Below are 12,133 nucleotides of genomic sequence, written 5' to 3' on the forward strand. Positions count from 1 at the left end.
ATAAATAAAAAAACAGTTAAAATTATTCTTAAAAATAAAATTTTAAAAGGCAAGTGAAATCCTGTACAGAAAAGATTTTGACAAATTGTGAAGTGCTGTAAGTAAATGAAATGTTCTGCGTTGAAAGTAGGAAATAAATGTGATGATGGAACCGTAACTAGCACCTCAGATATTCCTGACTACTTTGGAAAAGCCTTGGGGGAGGATCCTTAATGTGCCTGAAGTCATGAAGGGTTTCAGTCCTGGTGATGTTTCTTTGCTCTACTAAGCTTCCAGACCTTTGTCTTCACAGCTATCTCATTCTTGCAGATAATTAGAGTTTGGTGACTCTTCCCTCCCGCTTCCTTTTCCTCTGTGAAATCACTGGCCCTCCTACTTCCTTATGATGGTGGAGAAGCAAGACTTCTCCCACGACTCCCACGGATCTCAACGGCCCCCAAGTGGACCCTGCATTTGGGATCTTGTCTTCACTGCCTCCTTACTTTTCATATCATCTACTTTGTTGGTACTGGTCTTGTCTGGATCGAGCTGGGAAGAAGGACCTCTAGTTGGGTTCTAACCATCTGCATTCCCGCAGGGAGAAGGCTCAGGAGAGGTTGAACCCAAGGTCATTTTAAATGCAAGTATTTTCATCAGATTTATGTTACCATGAAAGAATTTTAGAGAAACTATCTTTAGGAACAAATTCTACTGAACCAGTTTGGTTTCATGTTGATTTTTTAAAATATAATACAATTGAATTTTATCTCCATCAGGTTTATTTTCCATTTAACTTTACCTGCAAAGCTTGGATTCAGTTTTTTGTTCATATTGTGTGTTACTGACCATAGCTTCTTCTATAGAAAGCTCTCTTGTGGCTTTTCTTTTCATCAAGACCAATTCTCTAGGTTAAATTTTGCAAGTCTAAATGCTCTTATGAAAATGGATTCTTTTGTCAAAATTTAGACAATGCTAAATTATTGTTGTTGTTTAGTCACTAAGTCATGTCCCACTCTGCGACTCCATGGACTACAGCACATCAGGCTTCTCTGTCCTCCACTGTCTCCCAGAGTTTGTTCAAATTGATGTCCATTGAGTAGGTGATGCTATCTAACCATCTCATCCTCTTTCGCCCCCTCCTACCCTCAGTTTTTCCCAGCATCAGAATATTTTCCAGTGAGTCAGCTCTTCACATCAGGTGGCCAAAGTATTAGAGTTTCAGCTTCAGCATAATTTAGTATCCAACATAATACTAAATTATACCACATGCCATTTTAACTGTTACCAATTTTACTCTGATTTGATTCTTTCTACTGGTAGTAGCCAAATTATGATTAATATTAGAGATAGAGATAGAAGCAGAGATAGAGTGGAAGGAAATAGCCTGGAGTCAAAATGGTAGGGCTTTTCAGTGCCATTAATCATTAGGGAAATGCAAATCAGACCACAGGAGATGGCACTTCATACCCACTAGGGCGGCTGTAATAATTTTTCTCATGGAAAATAACAGGTGTTGGCAAGGATGTGGGGAAATTGGAACCCTTGTATGTTGTTGATGGAAATGTAAAAGTGTTTCAGCTGCCATGGAAAACAGTTTGGAGGTTCCTCAGAAAGTTAAGCATGCAATTACCAGATGACCCAGAAATACCACTCCTTGGTATTTCCCCAAAGAATTAGAAACAGGTATTCAGTCAAAAACTGGTACACAAATATTCATATCAGCACTGTTCATGATAGACACAAGGTGGAAATAATCCAAGTATACATCAACAGATGAATGGACAAGCAAAGTGTGATATATCCATGCAATGAAATATTATTCAGCCATAAAAAGGAATGAAGTACTGACACGTACTACAACATGAATTAGCCTCGAAAACATAATGTAGATGAAAATTCACAAGACAAAAAAATCACATATTGTATGGTTCCATTTATGTGAAATATCTAGACTATTCAAATACATAGAGACAGAAAGCAGATAGATAAGTGGTTGCCAGGGGCGGGGGAGGGGAGGAAGTGAATATGTAGTGGGTGTAGCATTTCCTTATGGAATGGTGAAATGTTCTGAAACTAGGTAAGGGTGATGATTCCACAATGTTGTGAATGTACTAAATGCCACTGAATTATAGACTTTGAGATGGTTAATCCCATGTTGTGTGAATTTTGCATCAAAAAGATGAAAGTGAAAGTCGCTCAGTTGTGTCCAACTCTTTGGGACCCCATGGACTATACAGTCCATGGAATTCTCTAGGCCAGAGTACTAGAGTGGGTAGCCGTGCCCTTCTCCAGAGGATCTTCCCAACCCAGGGATTGAACCCAGGTCTTCTGCACTGCAGGCAGATCCTTTACCAGCTGAATCACAAGGGAAGCCCAAGAACACTGGAGTGGATAGCCTATCCCTTCTCCAACATATCTTCCCGACCCAGGTATCGAACTGGGGTCTCCTGCATTGCAGGTGGATTCTTTCCCAGCTGAGCTACTAGGGAATCCCGGTAAAAGATAGTGGGGCAAAATGACGGGTTATGTAACATGTGTTAATTTAAGGTCAGTAAAAATCACTGACCGGGAGTCATAAAAACTCTACTTGATGTCTCCTTTAAAGAAAACAACACAAACTTTATATATATATAATATTTGCTTTTATAAAGACAGGTGTGTGTGGGAAAAAAACACACTTGAGCAAGTAGGTTGTCTGTTTCTGAGCTATGCTATGTCATAAGTGAAGCAAATACTTCAAAGTAGATACATTTGAAAATAATGGGAAAATACTGAGTTGGGACCAGGTTTGGGGAATAGGAACAAAAAGAAAGAGGAGACTTTGGGAGCACTAGAAGAGGCATTGTGGTTTGATGGGGCTGTGGGGTGTCAGGGGCACTGAAAAAGCCTCCTTTTTAATGTTATTTATTTGTCTGTGTCTCTAGTTATGGTGTGTGGGCTCCAGAGCAGGCAGGCTCAGTAGTTGTGGCGCACGGGCTTATTAATTGCCCCATGGCATGTGGGATCTTACTTCCCCAACCAGGGATGGAACCTGTGTCCCCTGCATTGGAAAGCAAAATCTTAACCACTCGACCACCAGGGAAGTCCCTGAAAAAAGGCTCTTGAAGCAAAGACAAGTCCAGCTAAAAGCCTTGAAAATGATGTTTGTTACTTTTCTGCTGCCCAGTGTCCATTCCTCCTCTCCAACGGCACACACATTCCCTTTGGGGGACGTTCTTCTCTCACAATGCACATGAGTAGTAATTCAAGGTGCCCTGCCCAGCCACTCTGAAATTCCATGCTTCTAGACATCTCCCTCCTGGGACATTGATTCTTTGCAGGGAGTGATCCTGCTGACTGTGTAAAGAGCGCATTGCTAGAGCAGCCCCCTGGTTTCCTTCCTGGATCCTGCGCTCTTCAAGCCTGCTCCAGCCTCTCGTCCATTTGGGGAACATCCAGCATCCCTCTAATATGAGAGGAGTTAAGTTAGTCGGGGCTGGGTTGTTGCTTTAACCAAAGTATCCTGTTTGATACAAACATAAAACTCCAAGAAGTAGCTGCTAATGGGCATTTGTTTCACTGGGAAAGACTTGCTTGGAGTCATGGTGGGGGAATTAATCTCAGACAACATATCCTGAACACCTATTGTGTGCCAAGCCTGGAGCCAACTTGGTAAAGAGGTGCTGGAGAGAATCAAAGGGAATAATAACTAAGTCTAGGTCCTATAGCTATAAAGTGGTTTGATCTATTAATACATCCAAGGGACCCAAGTTCCCATAGGGAAGAATCAGTCACCCACAAATTTAGGGCAAAGATGAGCATTAGTCACCTTTTTTTCCAACTGTCTTATAAACAGCCCAGCAACCATCTGTCCTTGCTCATGTGAACTCCATCTGCCCAAAGGTGATGTGTGTGTGTGTGTGTGTGTGTGTGCGTGCCTGTCAGGAGGGACGTGGGTGGGAGGGAGGTCTAAATTTTCCCTTGAGGGCTTTTCCTTTGGGAATTCTGTTAGTATAGCCAGATGTTGATTATAAGTATGTTCAGAAGATAAAGACATACTGGCCTCTAGATTTTATTGTGGTCTTCCAACTTCTTTCTTAGTAACAGGATTCATTAACCACTGACCACAGCACGACATTGGACAAAATACCATCTAGATAAGTAAAGAAGTAGAAAACTTCACTTCTGCTTCCTGGGAGTCAGGAGTAAAACATGCCCAGATGCTAACTCTTAAGAGTAACTTTTTAAAATGTAGACATGAATGCAAATTAGTGTAGTGGAAACTCAGTATTGAAACATGAAGCAAGCTATAAAGTTTTACTATAAGACATAAATACTTGAATAATGGAGAGATACACCATGTTTTTGAATGGGACAAGTCAAATTGTAAAGATGTCAATTCTTCGCAAAGTAGTATGTGTTTGGTGTGTTTCCAATGTAAAAATCCTAAATTTTTCATAGAACAAGCTAATATTACAGTTCATCTGGAAACTAAAATGCCAAAAGTCTGCCAAGAAAATGTTGAGTGAGGTAGGCCTATACTATCAACTCTCAAAATACTCCATAAAGCTATGTTAATTAAAGGGATAACATATTGGCACAAGAATAGACAAAGAAATCGATGAACCAGAATAGAAAATGCAGAAAGAAATCCAAATATTTCATTGAGAACTTGGTATATATTTAAAATGACAGTCAAAAACAGTAGGGAAAGGATGGGCCATTTATGGTGTAAGGACAATTAGCTAACTGTCAGGAAAAAAAAATGACTGAAATCTTCACATCATTTTCAAAAATAAGTGGATTTAAAAGAGTAATACATTTTTAAAAACTATAGGAATAACAGAAAGAAGTATTGGGAATATACTTATAATTGGGTGTTGGAATAGTTTCCTTCTAAACACAATGCAAAACACAAAGGTTTTAACAGAGAAAATTAATAGATTTAACCACAACACATAAAATTTATATAAAGTGAAAGACAAAATTAAAACATGCAATACAGTACATGGTAGTTAAAAGAAAAAAGGAGATGTTTTCAGGTGTTAAGATCCCAGACGAGTCCTTTCCCACTTCCACACTAGCTCTCCTCCCCCAGCCCCTCCATAAAGGGCGGGGCAGTGGATGGGGATGGTGGGTCTCGGGCCTTAGCGCTCCTTTCTGCCTCTGCTCATCCCAAACCACGGCTGTAAGAGTCATCTCATGATGACTGCACTAGGTGCTCAGCACATGCTTGTGAAGTTAATTCACACACACACACACACACACACAAATAAATGGGATCAGATCAGATCAGATCAGTCGCTCAGTCATGTCTGACTCTTTGCCACCCCATGAATCGCAGCACGCCAGGCCTCCCTGTCCATCACCAACTCCCGGAGTTCACTGAGACTCACGTCCATCGAGTCAGTGATGCCATCCAGCCATCTCATCCTCTGTCATCCCCTTCTCCTCCTGCCCCCAATCCCTCCCAGCATCAGGGTCTTTTCCAATGAGTCAACTCTTCGCATGAGGTGGCCAAAGTACTGGAGTTTAAGCTTTAGCATCATTCCTGCCAAAGAAATCCCAGGGCTGATCTCCTTCAGAATGGACTAGTTGGATCTCCTTGCAGTCCAAAGGACTCTCAAGAGTCTTCTCCAACACCACAGTTCAAAAGCATCAATTCTTTGGCGCTCAGCCTTCTTCACAGTCCAACTCTCACATCCATACATGACCACTGAAAAAACCGTAGCCTTGACTAGACGAACCTTTGTTGGCAAAGTAACGTCTCTAAATGGGACAGACTGGGAGAAAACCTTTGCAAAATGTAATATATATAATGACTTAATGTAGGGATGATAAAAAGGAAAAAAGAAAAGTATAATAGAAAATGGATGAAGGATATGAATAGACAGTTCACAGAAAAGAAATACAAATTGCTAATAAGCATATGATTCAAGGAAATGCAAATTCAAATACGAAACTTTTGGCCATACCTTTAAGAAACACAAATTGAAGTGAAATATACATTTTTTGCCTATCAAAGTAGCCAAAATGGGAAAAATTGATAACACCAATTATTGATGAGAGTGAAGAAGACAAGTACTTTCATACACAATTGGTGGGAATGTAAATTTGTAAATTTTTGGGGAGGCAGTTTGGTGATACAGTAACATTTAAAATGCACATAGCTCTTCTGTGTGTGTTTATTTTTTTAATACTTATTTATTTCTGGCTTCCATGGATCCTAGTTGTGGCTCTCAGGCTTAGTTGCCCTGTGGCTCGTGGTATCTCTGTTGCCCAACCGAGGATCGAACCCAAGGCCACTGCATTGGAATGTTGATTCTTAGCCAGTGGACCACCAGGGAAGTCCCAAGCTCTAGGTTTTATTTCTCATCCTCTCAGCCCACTCTGTGTTTCCCCACATCACTGTGTAGTCAAGGCCTGGCTTCTATATTGCATATGCTGTGCTTAGTCGCTTAGTTACATCTGACTGTTTGTGACCCCGTGGACTGTAGCCTGCCAGGCTCCTCTGTCCCTGGAATTCTCCAAGCAAGAATGCTGGAGTGGGTTTCCATTCCCTTCTCCCAGGGATCCTCCTGACCCAGGGATAGAACCTGTGTCTCCTGCATTGCAAGTGAATTCTTTACTGTCTGAGCTACCAGGGAAGCCCCTCTTTATTGCATAGCACCAGGCTTCCAAGGAGGTACAGAATAAGCTGCCAGATTCCTGAAGGGCCAGGCCCAGATCTGGGCAGCTTCCCATCACATCCTACCAGTCCAAACAAATCACAGGCCTGCCTGGACTCACAGGGTGTGCAGATGTTTCTAGCTCCTAATGGGAAGAGTGGCTTTCAGGGACAGGAATAGGTAAAATTATTGGCACCCGTATTTTCAGATGAACTCTTCCATCGGTAGTTAGAGTAAAACATATTCCTCCATGTATTATTTCAGCAGCATTTCTTAAATGTTTCCATATTCATACACATTTCAAATGTTCCATTGTTTCGGTCCAGATTTCTTCGCTGAGCTAAACCATGTAACTAGGCACCTATTCTAGTTTTTCATTTCTTAATGTTTTTCTTATGATCTGTGGATTGGTTATATAAACAAACAAAAACACACAATAAAGCTCCACTACAGTAAATGCTATGCAGAAACTCAATTTTGTAAGCCCTCGTTTTGTGTTACCGTGACGTTAATTAAAGACAGCGTTTTATCAGTAGGTGGTAGTGTCATAAAATGATAGATTATGAAACCTCCTCTGTGCACAATTGACTTTACACTGAAGGTTCCAGATGACCCTGAGGCAGTCGTTTATTCTCATACACACACATGCGTGCATGTGTGTGTGTAGTAGAATTTTATCCCAAGCCAGTCTGAGAACAGTGCTAAGTAGCCTCTAAAGAGATCAGCAGCCAAACCTATCATGCCACAGCCAAGTTCACGTTATTATGATGCGTATGATATTTTAATCATATCTTTATCTTTTCAGAGGGCTTCCCTTGTTAAAGAATCCACCTGCAGTGCAGGAGACCCCGGTTTGATTCCTGGGTTGGGAAGATTCCCCTGGAGAAGGGAAAGGCTACTCACTGCAGTATTCTGGCCTAGAGAATTCCATGGACTGTATAGTCCATGGTGTTGCAAAGAGTCGGACACGACTGAGTGACTTTCACTTTTCACACCAGTAGGTCTGTACTCTTCATCCTCAAGTCCTCCCTACGTGTTTAGTGTGTATGTGTAGTGCCATGAGGACAGACACAAGAGAGAAGGAGCCTGGCTCCTGCAGGTGGCAGGGAGGAGTGTTCTTGAAAAGAGTGTATTTTAATGAAGCCTCAGGAGTGCTGGAATGGAGTTATGTCCCTGGGTGCTTTGCCAGGGGCACAGAGAAGAGGCAGCGCCCCCAACAATCTGATTGGAAGTGACTCTTGAGGGACAGGTAGTAGCCGGGCAGGAGAAAAATTGGATGTAGAAAGAGAAGGAGGAACTTCCAATGCAGGAGACGTGGGTTCAATCCCTGGTCAGGGAACTAAGATCCCACACGCCAAAGGGCTGCTAAGCCCGCGTGCCACAAATACTACAAAAACCGCAACTAAAGAGAAGCCCAAACGCCACGATGAAGAGCCTGCTTGGGGCAACTGAGACCCAGCGCAGCCAAAAATAAATGCATATAATTTTTAAAATGAATAATTATTTAAAAGAGAGAAGGAGAGAGCATTCCAGGCAGAAGAAACAGCCTGAGCAAAGGTAGTTGGGATAAAAATAGCTCCTGGGTGGAGCTAGGCTGGTGGTTCAGGTTTTTTGGAGCTTAGGCAGAAAAGGCAGGCACCAGAGTGTGGTGGGCCTCCTAAGCCAAGCTACAGGGACTCAAGCAATGGGGGCCTGTGGCCAGGGTTATGTGTTAGTTATCCCTCCACTGGTCGGGGGATGCCAGAGTTGGCGGGAACAAGACTAGAGGCTAAGAGGCCACTTGAGGGAGGCAGATGCCAAGATTCAGAGGTGCTGACAGGACCTTGAATCTGGAGCATGGCCTCAGGGTCATCACATGTGTCATGATTATACAGGAAATCTGTGACGAGCCAAATGGAAATTTTATTCTTTTGTCATCTTCTCTAAGGTTATATTGTATTCCAAACAAAATCAGAAGATTTTGTATTCCAAACAAGATCAGAAAATAAGTAGATGAAATTTAACCCATTCTTCTGACATTTTTAACCTCAGAACATTTCCATTTTTAATTTACATTATAAACAAAATTTTCTCCCAACTTTTCCTCTAGGAGCGATTGGAAGTTTAGTTTCTTGGACCACTCCCCTACTCCATGCCCAATTTATCATCCAATTTAGTAGTCTGATGGTCATCCTCATCATTTTTCAACAGGGTTTTTATTGTTTAGTTGCTTAGTCGTGTCTGACTATTTAGCAACCCCCATGAACTGTAGCCTGCCAGTCTCCTCTGTCCACGGGATCTCCCAGGCAAGAATACTGGAATGGGTTGCCATTTCCTACTTCAGGGGATCTTCCCAACCCAGGGATTGAACCCAGGTCTCCTGCATTGCAGGTGGATGCTTTACCACTGAGTCACCTGGGAAGCCCCTAAGTAGTCTGAAACCCTTCATAAATTCTATTATCTAAATCTTGTATAGTATTCACCTGTCCAATTGACATTATTTTTATAGGCTTGCTTTCTGTTGCTATCATAATCCACTCATCTCTTATAGATGCTTCTGCCTGCTTTCCAAAGGCCATGCCCTCTGCCCTGAGATTTGCACCCGTGGTGTGACATTGGCAAGTGATTTCATGTCCTTAGGTCTTAAAATACTCTTCCTTGTCCTCCCTGCCCCCACAGAAGAAGCATGTCTGGGAACTGGCTTGCTTAAGTTGATAACTTCCCTTCTCTTAAACCTTGTGATAAATTAATTAACAGTTAATGAATTACCAGGAAAAAAAAAGAGTAAATCTGGTTTAAGGAGAGGATCTAGGATCATCTGGTCTGATAAAAAAGATGGTCTCGAATTGGCAAACAAACATTAAGGTAAATTCTTAACAAAATGCTCACCACTGTGATACGCTACGGAGATGGATTGACGTCAGTACCAAATCCTGCTTGACCATCAAGCTGGGGCTCAAAGCCGAAGAAGAGAAACAGATAGCAATTTCAGAAGATGGGATCATCTTGAGAACTGTGATTGTGAACAGTAATCATTTCTTAATTGTAACTTGGAGGACCTTGTTTTTCCCAGTAATTAACTAGTTTGTGGTTTTTGCACTTCCCTCTGACGACCAGAGTCACTCTGTGTTTTCACGAAGGACAGTTGTTAGGGTGGTGTCGTGCCTTGCTTGTGCTAACAAGACTTTATCCTTCATTAATCCAACAAATATTTACATTGCTCTACCCTTCCAGCACATTCTCCGGAGCATACAATGCTGCCCCCGCAACACACACAGACACGCACAAGGCACTCGACAGACTCTCAGGAGCTTTGCAGCCCTTGCCAGTTTAACAAAGGCAGCAGGTTTGTGTTCATGGGGTCACCCCTGCAGCTGTGGCTGCCTTATTAGGGGAAGGCAAAGAAGTGAGCATTTAGTGTGCGTAGGCGCCTGCCAGCTATTTTATATACATTAGTTCAGTTGATAATGAGGCTAACCCTGTCAAGTAGCATGTGTTCAAAGTGTACTAGTTGCTTTCTTTCTGTTCTACATTATGGAAATAACCCATGTTGAATTAATTAACACCTTCAATTTGAAATCCTGTCTATATAAGCATGTCCTGGTTGATTTCTAAAGCTAATCTGATGCATCAGTGGGAAAAGTAAATCATGGCCTGGATGTAAGGTTGAAAAAATATCCTATTTGTGCTTAGTGGACAGAATTGCCAGGGGGGGGAAAAAAGGTTGAAAAGCTTTTGTTCCAAGAGTTTTTCAGAGTGTTATTCCACGAGTGTGGGAAAATTGACCTCTCCTCTCCTTCTTTCTAGATACATCCCACCATTGATCTGGGGGAAAAGTGGACACATCCAAACGGCCTTGTATGGGAAGATGGGAAGGGTGAGGTCGCCACACCCGTATGGGCACCGGAAGTTCATCACCATGTCTGATGGAGCCACTTCGACCTTTGACCTCTTCGAGCCCTTGGCTGAGCACTGTGTGGGAGGTGAGCTAGTTCAGGTTGTGGGATTGGGCCAGCCCTCAGGGAGGGAGCATTAATCCCTGAGGGAGCTCAGTGTAAATGCTCAAGCCACTGACTGTCACCATCGCATCCAGGGGGCCCAGAGGACATCAGCTGAGGTTCATCACTTAGCTACCACCTGCAAGGACTGGGTCCAGCATGAGCTGGCCGAGTGACTTGTAGGGCTTTGCAGAGAGCATTGTCGAATACAGTTGTTTAGTCCTCTTGTGAAATAGAAAGGTTTGTATAAGAACTTGGAGCCCAGGATCAGATCTCTGGTTTGATAACGGCAACAGAAGCTGGCCTAGTCTAAGTGTTTCATATATACTATCATCTCATTTAATCTTCACAACCACCCTGAAAAGTCAGTGCCTTATTATCTCTACTTTACTGGTGAGGAACCCGAAGCTAATAGATGCAGTGTAGCTAGACTTCTTTGTTGGACAACAGCAGGTCCCAAAGGCTCTCAGGTACCCTCTGCTTAGGTTTTCAGGGGTCTGGGACACCTATTTCTCAGAAACAACCACAGTTTCTATTGCTGATAAAACTCTCATTGTTCTGTCCAGGCTGCACAATAAACAGGCATTAAAAAGCTTCACAATGAGGACCTTCGAGGAAGTGGAGTTACATGGCAGCATCCTCTGAATGTTGCTTCTACCAGAAGAGAACAATATTTTAATTCCATAGTATTCAAATGCACCTGGTTTTTTTTTTTTTAATAGGAGCTCAGTAAATATTTAGGGGTAAATTCCAGTAAGTATAGTATTATAGCTCTCAGTTATTTGAAGCACTTAGAACTGCTGAGTAGCTAGTGACAACGTAGCTTATGTTCCCTCTGTCAGGAACGCTTGTCCCAGACTTTCACATGACTGCTCCCTTGTCACTTAGCTCTGCGCTCCAATGTCACCTCCTCATAGGGATGCTCTCTGGTCCTTCCCAGGAAATCCATCACACCTTCTTGCTCAGGTTCTTCATGGTACCTGCCAATCTCTAAATTTACTTGTGTAGCTGTTTATTATCTGTCTGCTAGAACGTTGGAATCCTCCAGAGTCCAATAAACAGTCACAGAAGGAATGAATAAATGAATAAGTTGGGCGTTCACAATGTGTTTATGGTCTTGTAGCTGATCTTTCAAATATTTACTTCTCTACCAAACCCAGTTAAATATTTTTTTACCTTGTATCTAATGCTCTGACTTCTTCTACTATTGAAGCACAAAATTTAATTTAACCAGTCTGCTCTTCTAGGACGGAGGTAGAAAGTTGAAAAAGACAAAACTTATATTCTTTTTTTTTTTCCAACTTGTCTGTGTATTTCTATCACCCTTGTGCCCAGAAAGAATTGATGAAGGTAGTTGTGGAAAGCAGTATTTGCATCCAAGAAATGCTTTAAGGAAAGCAGCCCTTTTTCCCCCCCTTTTTTGATTTTTTTCTGACAACAAAAGGAATACTCACTTTAAAAAATGTAGATAACATAGAAACTTTTTTTAAAAAGAGAAAATAATCATCAATAATCATACACCCTGCATAC

General features: G+C 42.0%; 1 protein-coding gene across 1 annotated transcript in view; it reads left to right on the top strand.

Moving 5' to 3' along the window:
• ABHD2 (abhydrolase domain containing 2, acylglycerol lipase) overlaps positions 1-12,133 on the top strand; it is a 107,321-nt gene that overhangs the window by 58,669 nt on the left and 36,519 nt on the right. The window contains exon 4 of the mRNA XM_055556592.1: positions 10,413-10,588. Within this exon, the coding sequence (XP_055412567.1) occupies positions 10,413-10,588 (176 nt within the window). The remainder of the gene's footprint in view (positions 1-10,412; positions 10,589-12,133) is intronic.

This window comes from Bubalus kerabau, chromosome 19, assembly GCF_029407905.1.
Source record: "Bubalus kerabau isolate K-KA32 ecotype Philippines breed swamp buffalo chromosome 19, PCC_UOA_SB_1v2, whole genome shotgun sequence".
NCBI classification, from domain to species: Eukaryota; Metazoa; Chordata; class Mammalia; order Artiodactyla; family Bovidae; genus Bubalus; species Bubalus kerabau.